Source organism: Hemiscyllium ocellatum, chromosome 46 (genome assembly GCF_020745735.1).
Source record: "Hemiscyllium ocellatum isolate sHemOce1 chromosome 46, sHemOce1.pat.X.cur, whole genome shotgun sequence".
NCBI classification, from domain to species: domain Eukaryota; kingdom Metazoa; phylum Chordata; class Chondrichthyes; order Orectolobiformes; family Hemiscylliidae; genus Hemiscyllium; species Hemiscyllium ocellatum.
The window spans coordinates 8,032,070-8,050,447 of record NC_083446.1 but is presented as its reverse complement, the minus strand read 5'-3'; the positions used below and the strand labels follow the sequence as shown (position 1 = coordinate 8,050,447).

The 18,378-nt window shown below is 53.2% G+C and overlaps 1 protein-coding gene across 1 annotated transcript in view; it reads right to left on the bottom strand.

Annotated features, from left to right (window-relative positions):
* LOC132836189 (neurexin-2-like) overlaps positions 1-7,519 on the bottom strand; it is a 1,025,492-nt gene extending 1,017,973 nt beyond the window's left edge. The window contains exon 1 of the mRNA XM_060855516.1: positions 6,787-7,519. Coding sequence (XP_060711499.1) covers positions 6,787-7,519 — 733 coding nt within the window. The remainder of the gene's footprint in view (positions 1-6,786) is intronic.
* Between the last annotated feature and the right edge of the window lie 10,859 nt (positions 7,520-18,378).

Below are 18,378 nucleotides of genomic sequence, written 5' to 3'. Positions count from 1 at the left end.
CTTTTGACTTGGAGCCGAGAAATGTCTCTGCCAATCTGTACAGCAGCAATTAAACTTCCAGTCGCCCTTACACTCTCGATTTCCAGCAGAGAGAGAGAGACAGAGACAAAGAGGGAGAGGGAGAGGGGGAGGGGAGAGAGAGAGAGAGAGGGGGAGGGGAGAGAGGGAGGGGGGAGAGACAGAGAGAGAGAGAAACAGACAGATACAGAGGGACAGGGAGAGGGGGAGAGAGAGAGGTGGAGAGAGAGAGAGAGAGAGAGAGACAAAGAGACAGAGAGGGCGAGGGAGTGAGACAGAGAGAGACAGACAGACAGAGAGGAGGGGGAGGAGAGAGGGAGAGTGAGAGAGAGAGAGAGAGAGAGTCAGAGACTGTGTGGTTTTTAAGGGGAGTCTCACAGTGAATTAACGCCAGGCCTTCAACACAGGAAGGTGGTCACTCAGGGGCAATGGGTGATACTGAAGGCCTCTCTACGTTGGCAGGGTTGGATTTTCCTACCCAGCGCCAATCGAGTAGGTGATTACTGGCTTTTAAGAGGAATGGGGGAGAGGTGGGAGGGTGGAAATTCCGGGAGAGCGGTGAGGAAGCCACCCTGAAGATAGGGTCCTGGGGTTGTTGGGGGGGGGGGGGGGCTTGGGGGAGAGAGTGACATCAATCGATCGAAAGACGGGGCGCCACCCCCTTTCCTGAAACACCCCACCCAAACCTCGGCCGTCTTCCGAGAAAGGGAATTCACACTTTAACATGTGACCTAACATAGTGCTACCGGGAATTATGATGGGGGCCATTCGACCCATTGAGTCGCTGCTAGCTCGCCTGAACAGCAATCCAGTTGGCCTCACTCCGCCATATTGTTCTGACAACAGATCAGAGCCCCAGTGCACTATGGCATCCTTAGCACTTCATTCTGAACGGTGTCTTTGTTTTTGCCAAGTGCAAGCAGCTGGGACTAGTTTAGTTTGGGATTACGGTCCAGCATGGACCGGTTGGGCCGAAGGGTCTGCTTCCATGCTGTACGACTCAATGACTGTTGGAGAGACAAAATAACTATGGGGTTTAAATTCGGGACATTTCCTTAATTGTATCCCTATCTATAATCCTAACTCTATCCCAAACTCTAACTACATCCCAATCCCAAGCCCTAGCTGTATCCCAATGCCGAAATATAACTCTGTTTCATCCTGAATTCTAACTCTAACCCAATCTCAAATCCTAATTCTATCCCAATCCCGAAACCTAATTCTATCCCAATTCCGAATGCTAACTCTAACCCAATCCCGAAACCTGACTAACCCAATCCCAAACCCTAACTCTAACCCAATCCCAAACCCTAACTCTATCCCAATCCCAATCCCAAACCCTTGACACTCAATGGTGTTACCATCACTGAATCTAACCATCATCCCTTGACATTCAATGGTGTTACCATCACTGAGTCTAACCATCTCCCCATGACATTTAATGGTGTTACCATCACTGAATCTAACCATCATCCCTTGACATTCAATGGTGTTACCATCACTGAATCTAACCATTGCCCCTTGACATTCAATGGTGTTACCATCACTGAATCTAACCATCATCCCTTGACATTCAATGATGTTACCATCACTGAATCTAACCATCTCCCCATGACATTTAATGGTGTTACCATCACTGAATCTAACCATCATCCCTTGACATTCAATGGTGTTACCATCACTGAAGCTAACCATCATTCCCGGACATTCAATGGAATCCCCCACTGTCGACATCCTGGGGGTTATCATTGACCAGAGACTCAACCAGACTCCCCACATAAACACAGCGGCTACAAGAGCAGGTCAGAGGCTGGGAATCCGGCAGCGAGTAATTCACCCCCTGCCTCCACTAAAGCCTATCCCACTATCGACAAGGCACAGGTCAGGAGGGTCAGGGAATACTCCCCACTCATCCCTGGATGGGGAGGCAGCTCCAACAACACTCGAGAAGATTGACACCATCCAGGGACAAAGCAGCCCCCACTCGATTGGCGCCACACCCCCTCCCTCCACCACCGCCCCCCCCGATGCTCAGTAGCAGCAGTGTGTACCATCTACAAGACGCACTGCAGCAACTCCCCAAGACTCCTCAGGCAGCACCTCCCAAACCCACCACCATCTTAGAAGGACAAGGGGCAGCAGATAGATTGGAACACCACTCCCCCCCCTGCAAGTTCCCACCACTCCCCATCCTGACTTGGAAATATATCAGCCATTTCTTTGGTGTCTCTGGGTCAGAAGCCTGGAACTCCCTCTCTCAGGGGCATTGTGGGTCTAACCCACAGCCCACGGACTACAGAGGTTCAAGATGGCAGCTCACCCCCAACTTCTCAAAGAGGGGGCAACTGGGGACGAGGCAATAAATGCTGGGGCCAGACACCAAAACCCCACAAAATGAATTTTGACAAATGATGTAGTTCATCCCTCATCGCCACAAGCCAATGGGTACTCTCAACAACTTCAGAGAGCTATCAACAGTTACATTTCGGCCAGACCTGGTAAAAAGGAAGATTTCTGTCCCTACAGAAGATTAATAAAGCAGAGAATCATATCTTTCAACAACGGTCAGGCGAAACATTTTGGCGCTTTGTTTTCGAATGACCCACGTTTCGTCAAATTTGAAGTTCACCAACTGGGCGCGGTGCGGTTTGATTCCACATCCCACACTCGCCTCAGGGAGAGGGGGGGGATTCATCTGATCATGAACCCATTGCCCACCTGAGGTAACCTCCTTCACTGTCCACTATCTGTTTCATGTTTAATTCTCTCAGAAACCGAGATGGTCGCGTCTGAGGGGGGGGGAATTGAAAGTTTACACTGGATTGACCCTTCCCCTCCCCGAAACGCTAACTCCCTCCGTGGCTGCTGCCAGACCGGCTGAGTTTTTCCAGCCCTTGTCTCTCGGTTTGAGGCGCCCACGGTTCTGTCGGTTTCCGTTCTTGTTTTGGTTTGTGTTCCTCCACAGGATGTCGGGCGAGACCGTTGCTTATTGCTCCCTCCACCCCCCGATCCCTAATTGCTGACAGGGGGCAGTTAAAACTCGACCTGCAGGATCTGGGAGTCACAAGTAGGCCCTGCCCAGGTAAGGATGACAGATTCCCCACCCGTCCCCCTGAAAGGGGTATTAGTAAAACAGATGTGGTTCTGGCTTGTTCTGACAATCGACAACTGTCTTCCATTAAACTCTCAACTCCAAATTTTTGACCGAATCCAAAGTCCACCAGTAAAGGTCTGGATCCGAATGGCTCCCCCCCCCCGACCATGGATTGATATTCTAGCGATAAGGCCACTCTATTGCAAGTCGAGAGTGTGGTGCTGGAAAAGCACAGCAGGTCAGACAGCATCCAAAGAGCAGGAGAGTCGGCGTTTCAGGCCTAAGCCCTTCACCAGGAATGAGGCCTGAACTCTATTGCAAGTCCTGATGTGATTGCACAGGGTTTCCCGGAGTGTCGGAGGCTGAGGGGTGACCTTATAGAGGTTGATAATATCATGAGGGGCATGGTTAGGGTAAATAGACAAGGTCTTTTCCCTGGGGTGGGGGAGTCCAGAACTAGAGGGGCATAGGTTTAGGGTGAGAGGGGGAAAGATTTAAAAGGGACCTGAGGGGCAACTTTTTCACACAGAGGGTGGTGCGTGTATGGAATGAGCTGCCAGAGGAAGTGATGGAGGCTGGTACAATGTCAACATTTAAAAGGCATCTGGATGGGGACATGAATAGGAAGGGTTTGGAGGGATATGGGCCGGGTGCTGGCAGGTGGGACTAGATTGGGTTCGGATATCTGGTCGGCATGGACGGGTTGGACCGAAGGGTCTGTTTCCATGCTGTCCATCTCTATGATTCGATGACTGCAGTGTTGCCCATTGAGGAATACTGCGGGCAAGTGATAGCCTAGATGTATCGTTGCTCGACTATTAGCCCAGAAACCCACCTCATGTTCCGGGGAGCCCACCCGAACACCCCAGGTTCAAATCCTACCAATAGTAGAACTTGAATTCAGTAAAGAATTTGGAAATAAGAGTCTAACAATAACCATTCGTTGGAAAAACTCATCTGGTTCACTAATGTTCCTTGAGGGAAGGAAACTGCTGTCCTTACCTGGTCTGGGCCTACACGTGACTCCAGACCCACAGCGACGTGATTGACCCTTAACAGCCCCTCTGGGCAATTAGGGATGGGGTTTATCAATGCTGGGCCTAGCCAGAGACGCCCACATCCGATGAGTGAGAAAAGATCTCATTCCACTCATTGTTACCTCGCAATAGCATTCATTTACATTTCCAACAAATTTCTGTCTCAGCTTGTTGTGTTACTCCCATGATAACATAAAGTCATAGAGATGGACAGCACGGAAACAGACCCTTCGGTCCAACTCGTCTATGCTGACCAGATATCCCAACTCAATCTAGTCCCACCTGCCAGCACCTAGCCCATATCCCTCCAAACCCTTCCTATTCATGTCCCCATCCAAATGCGTCTTAAATGTTGTCATTGTACCAGCCTCCACCACTTCCTCTGGCAGCTCATTCCATACACGTACCACCATCTGTGTGAAAAAGTTGCCCCTCAGGTCCCTTTTATATCTTTCCCCTCTCACCCTAAACCTATGCCCCTCTAGTTCTGGACTCCCCCATCCCAGGGAAAAGACGTTGCCTATTTATCCTATCCATGACCCTCATAATTTTGTAAACCTCTATAAGGTCACCCATCAGCCTCCGACGCTCCAGGGCAAACAGCCACAGCCTGTTCAGCCTCTCCCTGTAGCTCAGATCCTCCAACCCTGGCAACATCCTTGTAAATCTTTTCTGAACCCTTTCAAGTTTCACATCTTTCCGATAGGAAGGAGACCAGAATTGCACGCAATATTCCAAAAGTGGCCGAACCAATGTCCTGTACAGCCGCAACAGGACCTCCCAACTCCTGTACTCAATACTCTGACCAATAAAGGAAAGCATACCAAATGCCTTCTTCACTATCCTGTCTACCTGCGATTCCACTTTCAAGGAGCTATGAACCTGCACTCCAAGGTCTCTTTGTTCAGCAACACTCTCTAGGACCTTACCATTAAGTGTATAAGTCCTGCTAAGATTTGCTTTCCCAAAATGCAGCACCTTGCACTTATCTGAATTAAAATCCATCTGCCACTTCTCAGCCCGTTGGCCCATCTGGTCCAGATCCTGTTGTAATCTGAGGTAACCCTCTTTGCTGTCCACTACACCTCCAATTTTGGTGTCATCTGCAAACTTACTAACTGTACCTCTTATGCTCGCATCCAAATCATTTATGTAAATGACAAAAAGTAGAGGGCCCAGCACCGATCCTTGTGGCACTCCACTGGTCACAGGCCTCCAGTCTGAAAAACAACCCTCCACCACCATCTTCTACCTTTGAGCCATCATCACTCTCTCTGAACATCAGACATTGAATGGATCCATCCACTGGAAATATTCCACTTCCCCATTCCCATTTCCAACATGTTATACCTGAGGTATCCCAATTGTATCCTCGGCATTCCCGCATGTTGACACTGAGGAACGTCCTCCAATCAGCTTCCCCCTCGTCATTCAGAGGCAAGAGATCAGAGACATTCTTTCTAAACATACAGCGCTAAGGAGGAAGTATGGTGTATATTGCCAGAGCATCGAGCCTTCTCGGAGAAAGTGATGACTCCTGAAGAAGGGCTCATGCCCGAAACGTCGATTCTCCTGCTCCTCAGATGCTGCCTGACCTGCTGCGCTTTTCCAGCGACACATTTTCAGCAGAGCATCTAGCCTTTTCAACCAGAGCAGGCTCAAACAACATTGCCAGCACAATGTCACAACGTCGCTGGGTGTTACTCTGGGGACAGCGTTGATGCATGACCCTTGGTCCTCAGAGGTTAGCACCGCTGCCTCACAGCGGCCAGGGACCCGGGTTCGATCCCACCCTCGGGGGACTGTCAGTGTGGTGTTGGCACATTCATCCCGTGTGTCGTTTCCTCCGGGTGCTCCGAGTTCCTCCCACAGTCCAAAGATGTGCAGGTTAGGGTGGATTGGCCGTGCTAAATTGTCCCATAGTGCCCAGGGATGTGCAGGTTAGGGTGGATTGGCCATGCTAAATTGTCCCATAGTGCCCAGGGATGTGCAGGTTAGGGTGGATTGGCCATGCTAAATTGTCCCATAGTGCCCAGGGATGAGCAGGTTAGGGTGGATTGGCCGTGCTAAATTGTCCCATAGTGCCCAGGGATGAGCAGGTTAGGGTGGATTGGCCGTGCTAAATTGTCCCATAGTGCCCAGGGATGTGCAGGTTAGGGTGGATTGGCCGTGCTAAATTGTCCCATAGTGCCCAGGGATGTGCAGGTTAGGGTGGATTGGCCATGCTAAATTGTCCCATAGTGCCCAGGGATGTGCAGGTTAGGGTGGATTGGCCGTGCTAAATTGTCCCATAGTGCCCAGGGATGTGCAGGTTAGGGTGGATTGGCCATGCTAAATTGTCCCATAGTGCCCAGGGATGTGCAGGTTAGGGTGGATTGGCGTTGGGGAAATGCGGGGTTACAGGGATAGTCGGGGGAGGGGTGGGGAGGGAATGTTCTTCGGTGTGTCAGGAGGGCCCGATGGGCCTAACGGCCAGCTCCCCACCCTGCAGGTTGCTGTGTACCATCGCAACTCCTGCACTCCCTCCCCCCACAGCCATGCCTGGTGCCCAGGGTAACGCCCAGAGTAACGCTGCAGCACCACACAACATCTGAACCCTGACCCGCGAGATCGCGGGCACTCCGGGAGGTGGCCTACCTTGTCCGCAGGGACGCGCCGGGTCGCCGCTGTCCGAGCAGCCACACACCGCCTTGCCGTTGCGCACCACACAGACGCCGCCGTCGGGGCACGGGTTGGGCCCGGAGCACGGCGAGTCCGGTTGCCCGCTCCGCAGGCCCTGGCTGCCCAGGAGGGCCGGCGGCGTGCCGCCCACCTTCAGGTTGGCCACCAGGCCCCGGAAGGGCACCTCGTACTTGACGGTGCTGGAGGTGAGGCTGGAGAGGCGCACATCGGGTGGGATGCCCCCCACAAAGAGGTCGCTGGCCACCGTCATGTCCCGCCGCTTGGAGCGCACGGCCGCGGTCCGCGTTTCCCCATCCACCGCCAGCGTGGTCTCCCGGTAGTTGCGGGTCAGCAGCACCATGTGCCAGCGGTTGTCATCCACCCGGGCCTCGGAGCGCAGGCTGGCGGGCTCCACGCAGAAGATGGTGAAGCGTAGCCGCAGCCGGCCCTCGGCCACCATTAGCTCCAGGAAGTCGCAGTAGCCGCCATCATCCAAATACAGGAGCAGGCCCCGGGAGGCGTTGGTCCGCACGCTGAAGCTCAGCTCGCCCTGGGAGCCCGCCGCCGTCCATCGCGAGTAGCGCGCCCACTGCCCCGCGCCGCCTCCAAACTCCAGGGCCCTGCTCAGGCCCGCTAGGCCCGAGGCCAGACCCAGCAGGATGCTCAGCCCGGGCAGCAGCGTCGCCTCTCCGGCCTTGCCCACCGCCATCTTCTTCGGGCCCCCTCTCTTTGGGTGGGGGTTGGGGAGGGGGTTTCGGGGTGTGGATTGGGGGGGTGGAATCGCGTGCGGGTCAGCTGTGGGTCACTGTAGGTCAAATGTGGGTCAACTGTTGGCCACCTGTTGGTCAACTGTGGGTCAACTGCAGGTCAACTGTTAGCCACCTGTAGGTCAACTGCAGGTCAACTGTGGGTCAACTGCAGGTCAACTGTTGGCCACCTGTAGGTCAACTGCAGGTCAACTGTGCGTCAACTGCAGGTCAACTGTTGGCCACCTGTAGGTCAACTGTGGGTCAACTGCAGGTCAATTGGGGTCAGCGCCACATGTCAACTCCTGCCAAGTCAGAGTCACCCCCTCCCCACCCCAGACAGCAGGATTTCTGCTCAATGGCGTCACCTCTCGCAGTCCACCCCCTCTTCTCTCTCTGCCTCTCTCTCGGTGGACCGGTCTTCCCTGACCTCCTCCTCACCAGCCCGTCCCCTTCTCAAGCATTCACTCCCCTCCCGGCTGGGGGTTGGGGTTTACCACGATGGCGCCACTTCACGCTCTCCACCAGAGCCCCTCACCCCCTTCCCCCAACCTCTCCCTCTCCCTCTCTCTCCACGGCCAGAATTCCCCTGCACCACCCCGACCGGTCACCCCTGCCCCAATGTACGGGTTCAGCGGTAGACCCCCGTTGACCCCAGGTTCGGGGTGCGAGCAATGGAGGGGAGAGAGAGAGAGAGAGAGAGGCAGGTTTTGTTTCTGATGGCGCCGCCTCCCACAGTTCACCAGCCCTCCGTCTCCCTCCGGCTGGGGGAAGCCTACACTGCCCTCCGACCCCCCCGCCTCCCCCCTCCGACCCCAGCTGCGCCGTCAGGTCTCAACTCCCGCCCAGTTCAAAGGTCAAAGGTTCGCAGTGTGGGCGGAGGAGGGAGGGGTGGGGTTGTGGGTGCCGCTTCCCCCAGTTCACCAGCCCACTCTCCCTCCGGCCACCGGGGTGGGAGGGCGTGTGCCTTTCTCTTTTCCCCGGACCTCTTCCCCCCCTCCCCCACCCACCCTCCACCGCCCAGAACCTCCGAACCTCGGTAAGGGGGAGGGGCAACGCCTTGGGACGCGCAGGATTGGTCGGTCGGTTTGTCAGCTGAGCTTGTCGTCACGGATACGGGTCCTCAGGTGCGGGGGTTGAAGTGGGGGGGGCGTTGGGGGGGACTGGTTTTGGGCGAGGGGAGGCGGGGGATTAGGTGGCCCTTCAGCCCGTCTACCTCTCCATCTTCGGCCCGAGGTCCCTTCAAGAGCTGCGGCCTTGCACACGGGAAGCTAGTCCGGCCTTGCGGAGTCGCCTTTGGGCCCCTTCTCTCGCTCAGGAGGACCTGAGAGGCCCAGGGGGAGACTTGGGGCCGGGCCCCGCCCAGCGACGCATCGTTTCAGAAGACGGCCAAGAGGAAGAGAGAGGGAGGTGGGCGGGTGCGCGAGCGAGGGAGGGTAGGTGGGAGGCCAGACGCAGGTCACGCTCGCCTCGACCGGGATCCGAAATCCATGGCGTCTCTTTCCGTCTCTCCTTCTCCTTCCGAGGCGCTTCCCTGCAAAACGGAAAGAGAAGCATTGAGCAGAGAGAAGCAAAGAATGCCAACCCAACTCCCGGCCTACCCCTGGGCTGCCATCGCACTCCACGCTCGCGATGGTGCTACAGAGAAGACCGAGCGAGCGATCGGACCTCCGGCCTACTGCTCGGCCTAACCCTCTCGCCTGAAACCACCCTGCCCCCCCACCCGCCCCCAACACAAGCTCTGCTCTGACTCCCCAACCTGAAAGGAAAACCGATGACTTTGAAAATTCCCCCGCCCTTTCCTATCGGATGTACGGCCCCGGCGCGATTTCAACCAGGGGTGGAGCGCCGTCGCGGTTACGCGACGGGAAGGGCAGCGGAGAGAGCACGGAAACAGGCCCCTTCGGCCTGACCCACCCGTGCTGCTGACCCCTGACACTCGGTTCTGCCACCACCTCGGTCGGCTGCGACGCGATTGAAGAACCATGAACGTCCCCTATTTAGGCGTTGCCCGTGACACCCCCTCGCCTCACCATCGATTTCCAGGGCACAGCCGCCGCGCCATTTTCTGACCATGCGGGACCGCACGAGAACGGAAATTATGTCGGAACCGACTCTTATCCTGAATCAATTTGCCAGCACTTGACCCATATCCCTCCAAATCCTGCCTATTCCTGTCCCCATCCAGATGCCTTTTAAATGTTGTCATTGTACCAGCCTCCACCACTTCCTCTGGCAGCTCATTCCACACACGCACCACCCTCTATGTGAAAAAGTTGCCCCTCAGATCTCTTTTATATCTTTCCCCTCTCACCCTAAACCTATGCCCTCTAGTTCTGGATTCCCCCACCCCAGGGAAAAGACTTTGTCTATTTACCCTATCCATGCCTCTCATGATTTTGTAAACCTCTATAAGGTCACCCCTCAGCCTCTGACGCTCCAGGGAAAACAGCCCCAGCCTGTTCAGCCTCTCCCTCTCGCTCAAACCCTCCAACCCTGGCACCATCCTTGTCAATCTTTTCTGAACCCTTTCAAGTTTCACAGCATCCTTCCAATAGGAAGGAGACCAGAATTGCACGCAATATTCCAACAGTGGCCTAAGCAATGTCCTGTACAGCCACAACATGACCTCCCAACCCCTGCACTCCGACCCTGGCAACATCCTTGTAAATCTTTGCTGAACCCTTTCAGGTTTCACAACGTCTGTCCTGTAGCGGGGAGATCAGAATTGAACGCTGAATTCCAAAAGTGGCCTATCCCAATGTCCTGTACAGCCGCAACATGACCTCTCAACTCAATGTCAACAGAGTGGTGCTGGAAAAGCACAGCAGGTCAGGCAGCATCCGAGGAGCAGGAGAATCGATGTGTCGGGCATTAGCCCTTCATCAGGAATGAGGTTTAGTGAGCCGAGTGGTCAGAGAGATAAATGGGAGAGGGTGAGGTTGGGGGGAGGTAGGTAGGAGTGCAATAGGTGGATGGAGGTGAGGGGGTAAAGGTGATAGGTCAGAGAGGAGGGTGGAGTGGATAGGTGGGAAGGAGAATGGACAGGTGGGTCAGGTCAAGAGGGCAGTGCCGAATTGGAGGGTTGGATCTGGGATAAGGTAGAGGGAGGGGAGATGAGGAAACTGGTGAAATCCACATTGATGCCGTGTGGTTGGAGGGTCCCAAGGCTGAAGATGAGGCGTTCTGCCTCCAGGCGTCTGGTGGTGAGGGATCGGCAGTGGAAGAGGCCCAGGACCTCCATGTCCTCGGCAGAGTGGGAGGGGGGAGTTGAAACGCTGGGCCACGGGGCGGTGTGGTTGATTGGTGCGGGTGTCTCGGAGATGTTCCCTAAAGCACTCTGCTAGGAGGCGTCCAGTCTCCCCAATGTCAAGGAGACCACATCGGGAGAAACGGATACAATAAATGATATTAGTGGATGCGCAGGTAAAACTTTGATGGATGTGGAAGGCTCTTTTGGGGCCTTGGATGGAGGTGAGTGGGGGAGGTGTGGCCTCTTCCTGCAATGGCAGGGATGAGAGCAACTCAATGCTCCAGCAAATAAAGGCAAGCATACCACACGCATTCATCACTAACATGTCTGTCTGCAACTCCACCTTCATGAAACTATGAACCTCCACCCCCTCAAGGCCTCGCTGCTCACAATTCCTCCTGCTTTCAACAGAAGACAGGTCACATTTTCCATTGCCACCTACAGCCTGAGCGTCAAAGATGTCCCTTGAGTGCGCAGGACTCATAGAAACTCTCTACGCTGTCCTGCCCCAGTACTCTCCGCAACCATTCGAGGCAACATCGCAATATCAAATTGTAAACAGACAGAGGAAAGCTACAGGAATTCAGCAGCACCTGTTCCCCATTAGTGCTGGAAACTAGCTCTCGTGAACGGCATCACCATGGCTACTAAAATGCTCGCAAGTGAATTATTAATTCAGAGCACGGAAACAGACCCTTCGGCCCAACCAATCCATGCCGACTGTGACTCCAAACTAAACTAGTCCCACCTGCCTGCTCCTGGCCCATCTCCCTCCAAACCCTTTCCCATTCATGTCCTTATCCAAATGTCGTTTAAACATTGTAACTGCATCAAGGTTTATGTTGAGGTTGGGGGTTAAGGTTAGATTAGATTAGATTCTCTATGGTATGGAAACGGGCCCTTCAGCCCAACGAGCCCATACCAACCCTCTGAAGCATAACCCACCCAGACCCATTTCCCTCTGACTAATGCACCTTAACACTTTGGGTAAATTACCACGGCTAATCCACCCTAACCTGCACATCTTTGGGCTGTGGGAGGAAACCGGAGCACCCCGCACACAGACACGGGGAAAATGTGCAAACTCCACACCTACAGTCACCCAAGGCTGGAATCGAACCCAGGTCCCTGGCGCTGTGAGGCAGCAGTGCTAACCACTGAGCCACCGTGCTGCCCCACTGCCAAGCTTAGGGTTAGGGTTATACTTGAGGTTAGATTTTGGGTTGTGGTTAGGTGTATGGTTCAGGTTAGTGTTCAGGTTTGGGGTTAAGGTTAGGGTTAGGGATCAGGCTAGAGATTGTGTTAGGGTTAGGTTTAGGGATTGGTTAGGATCAGGGTTTCCGAGAGGGCTAGAGTTAGGGTTAGGGCTCGGGATAGGGTTAGAGTAAGGGTTAAGGTTAAGCATTAGGTTAGGGTTGGGGTTAGGGTCAGGGTTAGCGATAGGGTTAGAATTAGGGATAGGGTTAGAATAGGGGTTAATGTTAGGGTTAGGGTTAAGGAATGGGTTAGACTTGGGGTTAGGGTTAGTGTTAGGGGTTGGGTTAGAGTTAGGGATAGGGCTAGGTTTAGGGTTTGGGATAGGGTTCGGGTTAGGGATAGGGTTAGGGTTTGGGATAGGGTACAGGTAAGGGATAGGGCTAGGTTTAGGGTTTAGGATAGGGTTAGGGTTTGGGATAGGGTGAGGGTTAAGGAATGGGTTAGAGTTAAGGATAGGGTTAGGGTTTGGGATAGGGTTAGGGTTAGGGATAGGGTTAGGGTTTAGGATAGGGTTAGGGTTTAGGATAGGGTTAGGGTTTGGGATAGGGTTAGGGTTTAGGATAGGGTTAGTGTTTGGGATAGGGTTAGGGTTAGGGATAGGGTTAGGGTTTAGGGTAGGGTTAGGGTTTGGGATAGGGTTAGGGTTTGGGATAGGGTTAGGTTTAGGGTAGGGTTAGGACTTGGGATAGGGTTAGGGTTTGGGATAGGGTTAGGGTTAGGGTTAGGGATAGGGTTAGGGTTTGGGATAGGGTTAGGGTTAGGGTTTAGGATAGGGTTAGGGTTAGGGATAGGGTTAGGGTTTGGGATAGGGTTAGGGTTAGGTATATGGTTAGGGTTTGGGATAGGGTTAGGGTTAAGGTTTAGGATAGGGTTAGGGTTAGAGATGGGGTTAGGGTTTGGGATAGGGTTAGGGTTTGGGATAGGGATAGGGTTAGGGTTTGGGATAGGGTTAGGGTTAGGGTTAGGGTTTAGGATAGGGTTAGGGTTAGTGATGGGGTTAGGGTTTGGGATAGGGTTAGGGTTTGGGATAGGGTTAGGGTTAGGGTTTAGGATAGGGTTAGGGTTAGGGATAGGGTTAGGGTTAGGAATAGGGTTAGGGATAGGGTTAGGGTTTAGGCTAGGGTTAGGGTTAGGGATAGGGTTAGGGTTAGGGATAGGGTTAGGGTTTAGGATAGGGTTAGGGTTTGGGATAGGGTTAGGGTTAGGGTTAGGGTTAGGGATATGGTTAGGGTTTGGGATAGGGTTAGGGTTAAGGTTTAGGATAGGGTTAGGGTTAGAGATGGGGTTAGGGTTTGGGATAGGGTTAGGGTTTGGGATAGGGTTAGGGTTACTGTTAGGGTTAGGGATAGGGTTAGGGTTTGGGATAGGGTTAGGGTTAGGGTTAGGGTTTAGGATAGGGTTAGGGTTAGTGATGGGGTTAGGGTTTGGGATAGGGTTAGGGTTTGGGATAGGGTTAGGGTTAGGGTTTAGGATAGGGTTAGGGTTAGGGATAGGGTTAGGGTTTGGGATAGGGTTAGGGTTAGGGTTTAGGCTAGGGTTAGGGTTAGGGATAGGGTTAGGGTTAGGGATAGGGTTAGGGTTTAGGATAGGGTTAGGGTTTGGGATACGGTTAGTGTTAGGGTTAGGGTTAGGGTTAGGGTTAGGGTTAGGGATAGGGTTAGGGTTAGGGTTAGGGTTAGGGTTAGTGCTCGTGTTTGGGATAGGGTTAGGGTTTGGGATAGGGTTAGGGTTTGGGATACGGTTAGGGTTAGGTGATGGTTGTGATTAGGTTTCGGGATGGCATTCGGGTTATGGTTAAGGTTAGATTTAGAGTATGTTTCTCTCTTAGTGTCGACTCTTTGAGTGAAAGGCCTATTCTGTATTATGTGACTGTCCAAAGCGTCATCGACAACACGTATTCTCAGATCACGGGTCGGGGAGAGTGGGTCAACCCGAGGTCAAATTTCCCTCCTGAGTCAAGCAAAGGCCTGAATCTTTGTAAGCATCTCAATAAGAATGCGCAGGAAGTCTTGCTCCCTCGAGAATTATCACTTGCTCCATCCACGGACATTCCTTCACCATTCAGTCAGTGAAAATAATTCAATCTGATTGTATCATCTCCCCTGGCATAAGCACCTTTCACCCTGAGTAATGTTGTACTCATTGAGGGGAGCGATCAATCTTCGCCAAGGATTGGTCTGCCTGACACCAGACACTCCTTTGCCTTCTGCTCCTCATTCGGGAACCCTCCCCCCGATCCCAAATCCTCCCCTCCCCTCAGCCCTGGCTGACCAACCTCACAAAACCCTTAGGCCCCTTCCGAAATTCCTCACTGGCGCAGACCCCACTCCACCTCCCTCCCCCACCATCATCATTCCCTCAGTCACCCCCACGGTAGAATTTCGGCCAATTTTCCCAAACTAAGGAGGTGACGTTAGCGTTCATTTCCGAGTGGGCTCGTATACAAGAGCAGGGATGTGCTGCTGCGGCTGGATAAGGCTCTGGTCAGACCACATTGGGAATATCGTGAGCAGTTTCGGACCCCGTGCCTAAGGAAGGACGTTGCTGACCCTTGGAGGGAGGGGTCCAGAGGAAATTTACAAGAATGATCCCGGGGATGAGGAGTGGGTGAGGACTCTGGGTCTGTACTTGATGGGGTTTAGAAGGATTGAGGGTGGGGGGTGTGGAATCTGATTGAAACGTACGGAATACTGAGGGGCCTGGGTTGAGCGAGTGTGGAGAAAATGTTTAGGAGGGACATGGACCCGAGGGCACAGCCTCAGAGGGAAGGGATTGAGATGAGGGGGAGTTTCTCCAGCTGGAGTGGGGGGCGAAATCTGTGGGACACATTGTCACAGAGGGGCTGTGGAGGGAGAGTCACAGAGACAGAGAGAGAGAGATGGGGTCCTGATTGGTGAGGGGGGGTCAAGAGTTCCAGGGAGAATCGGGTTGGGAAACACATCAGCCATGAAGGAATGGCGGAGCAGACTCGATGGGCCGAATGGCCTAACTCTCCTCCCATGTCTTACGGTCTTATGCTCATTCATTGGGATGTGGAGTCCACCGACAGGATCCAGGATGGTTCCGATACGGAAGAATTGTCTCATGAGCAAAGGTCGGGACTTGACCCAATGGAGTTTAGAAGAGTGAGGGGTGACCTCGCATTGAGGGGATTGACAGGGTCAATGCTGAGAGGGTGTTTCCCCCTCACGGGGAGAATCCGGGACCAGAGGGAACAGTCTCAGAATAAAGGGGGGGGAGGGGCGGAATTTAAGACTGAGATGAGGAGGAATGTCTTCCCTCAAAGGATTGGAACTCCACGCCACGTAGAGCTATGGAAGGGGTGGGGCACAGAGATCTTGTGGATATTGAGGGCTGAGACAGAGAGATTCCTGATCGGGTCGAGGAATCGAGGGAAAGGACAGGAAAGTGAGGAATATTGAATGGCTGAGGAGGCTTAAGGGCCCGAACGGCCTACTCCTCCTCCTATCTGTAATGGGCTGCTTTGCCCCCTTTATCAGATTGCCCCTTAGATTAGATTACTTACAGTGCGGAAACAGGCCCTTCGGCCCAACAAGTTCACACCGACCCGCCGAAGCACAACCCACCCATACCCCTACACTTACCCCTTTACCTAACACTACGGACAATTTAGCACGGTCAATCCACCCTAACCTGCACATCCCTGGACACTATGGGACAATTTAGCACGGCCAATCCACCCTCACCTGCACATCCCTAGGCACTATGGGACAATTTAGCATGGCCAATCCACACTAACCTGCACACCCCTGGACACTATGGGACAATTTAGCACGGCCAATCCACCCTCACCTGCACATCCCTAGGCACTATGGGACAATTTAGCACGACCAATTCACCTGACCCGCACATCTTTGGACTGTGGGAGGAAACCAGAGCACCCGGAGGAAACCCACGCAGACATGGGGAGAATGTGCAAACTCCACACAGTCAGTCGCCTGAGTCGGGAATTGAACCCAGCTCTCTAGCGCTGCAAGGCAGCAGTGCTAACCCACTGTGCTATCGTGCCGCCCACTGAGTGATCTTGAAGAGGGCTGTTGTGAGTCAAACCAGAGTCTGGACTCACGTGTCGGCTTAGGCTGGACAACATATCTGCTTCCCAAAGGGGACACATGCAAATTATTGTCCCAAAGCTGCCACTAAGGTCGTGTTTTACTCAATTGAAACTTGCCCCCCCCCCGCCCCCCCTCACCACTCCCTCCCCACCCCCCACCCCCCTGATGTGTGGGTTGGCTTGGCATCTCAGTGACATGACAGACTTGCCTCCATTGCTCAGATCTTTGAGTGGAGGAGCTGGGACGTCACGTTGGGGTTGTACAGGACATTGGTGAGGCCTCGTCTGGATTACTGTGTCCGGTTCTGGCCACCCTGTTACAGGAAGGATGTTATTGAACTGGAGAGGGTTCAGAAGGGATTTACCAGGATGTTACCGGGAATGGAGGGTCTGGGCTATAAGGAGAGGCTGGATAGGCCGGGACTGTTTTCAAGGAGCATGGGAGGTTGAGATGTGACCTTATAGAGGGGCACGGATAGGATAAATACTGTGTCCGGTTCTGGTCACCCTCTTATAGGACGGATAGTATTAAGCTAGCGAGGGTTTTGAAGAGATTTACCAGGATGTTGCCCAGAATATTCCGATTGAGTTATAAGAAGAGGCTGAGGCTACTTTCATTGGGAGCGTGGGAGGTTGGGGCTTATAAAACCATGAGGGGCATTAAAAAGTGTCTTTTCCCGAGGGATGGGGGATTTCAAGACCAGGGCCATTCCGGGAAAACTGTGTTCAATCCTATCTCCCTGCTATAGGAAGGATGTTGTGAAACTTGAAAGGGTGAGGAAAAAATTCACAAGGGAGTTGGTCAGATTCTTGGTCAGCGAAGGGTCACGGTTGGGGTCAAAGGGGAGGTGGCCCGGAATGGGGAGTGATCAGACCAGCAGCGATCCCATTGGATGGCGGAGAGGGGCTTGAGGTGTTGTGGGGGGGGGGGGTTGGGGGGAGTGCTCTTATTTAATATGAGATCAAACACGCAAGGCACAAGGTGGGCAATTGAGGTTGGGTGGAGGGTCATGATAGATGGAGAAATGGATGAGCTCCTCATTATCTTCCCTGAGGGTAGGAGGCTGAGGGGTGACCTTACTGAAGTGTATAAAATCCCCCATAATGGGCAGGGATAGGGTGAATAGCCAAGGTCAATTTTCCCCAGGGTCGGGGAGTTCAGAACTAGAGGGGCATAGGTTTAGGGTGAGAGGGGAAAGATATAAAAGGGACCTCAGGGGCAACTTTTTCACACAGAGGGTGGTACGTGTGTGGAATGAGCTGCCAGAGGAAGTGGTGGAGGCTGGTACAATGACAACATTTAAGAGGGATTTGGATGGGTATATGAATAGGAAGGGTTTGGAGGGATATGGGCCGGGTGCTGGCAGGTGGGACTAGATTGGGTTGGGATATCTGGTCGGCATGGACGGGTTGGACCGAAGGGTCTGTTTCCGTGCTGTCCATCTCTATGACTCTCTGACTCTAAGTTCAGGTTCAGGGTGAGAGGGGAAAGATATAAATGAGAGCAGAAGGGCAACTTTACCATGCAGAGGGTGGTACGGGTATGGACTGAGCTGGTAGAGGCTGGTACAATTTAAAAGGCATCTGTTTTCTGACCAAGTTTCTGGTGAGTGAAATTACCATTTACCACCCCCCCCCCCCGGAGAAAAAGAAGAGGAAATGGCATCACTATGGGAAATGATGTCACCGCACGAAATGGCATCGCCGACTCTAGGTATTTGAATAGGAAGGGTTTAGAGGGACGTGGGCTAAGTGCTGGCAAAAGGGATTAGATTAGGTTACGATATCTGGTCAGCACGGATGTGTTGGGCCGAAGGGCCTGTTTCCTGACCCTGTGGCAATTCTACCGAGGGACCAAGTGGATTCATTGAGTACAAGATCCCTGACTGGGGCTGTTAATCTGGTCCAATCAGGGAGCTCTGACTGACAAATAACTATCTTGTGGGCAGGGGATTTAGAATCTCCTTTGGTCAGGGGTAGAAATGATTAAACAGGGGACTTCGAAGGGAAAGATAAGATTTACAGAGTCTCCTCACTCGAGGGACAGGCTGTGAGCTGGCTGGTGCATGTGTAAATAAAGAATGATGAGATAGCCCCCTCTCCTCTGTGCAGCTATTGCAGACTCTGTTCTGTGTTTCATGTTAAAACCCACAGAATTTACCAAAACCAGCAAGGGTTTGAATTTGCGTTTGTGACTCCCAGTGGGATTGTCGCCGAGAGGGGAGAAAGTGCGGCGT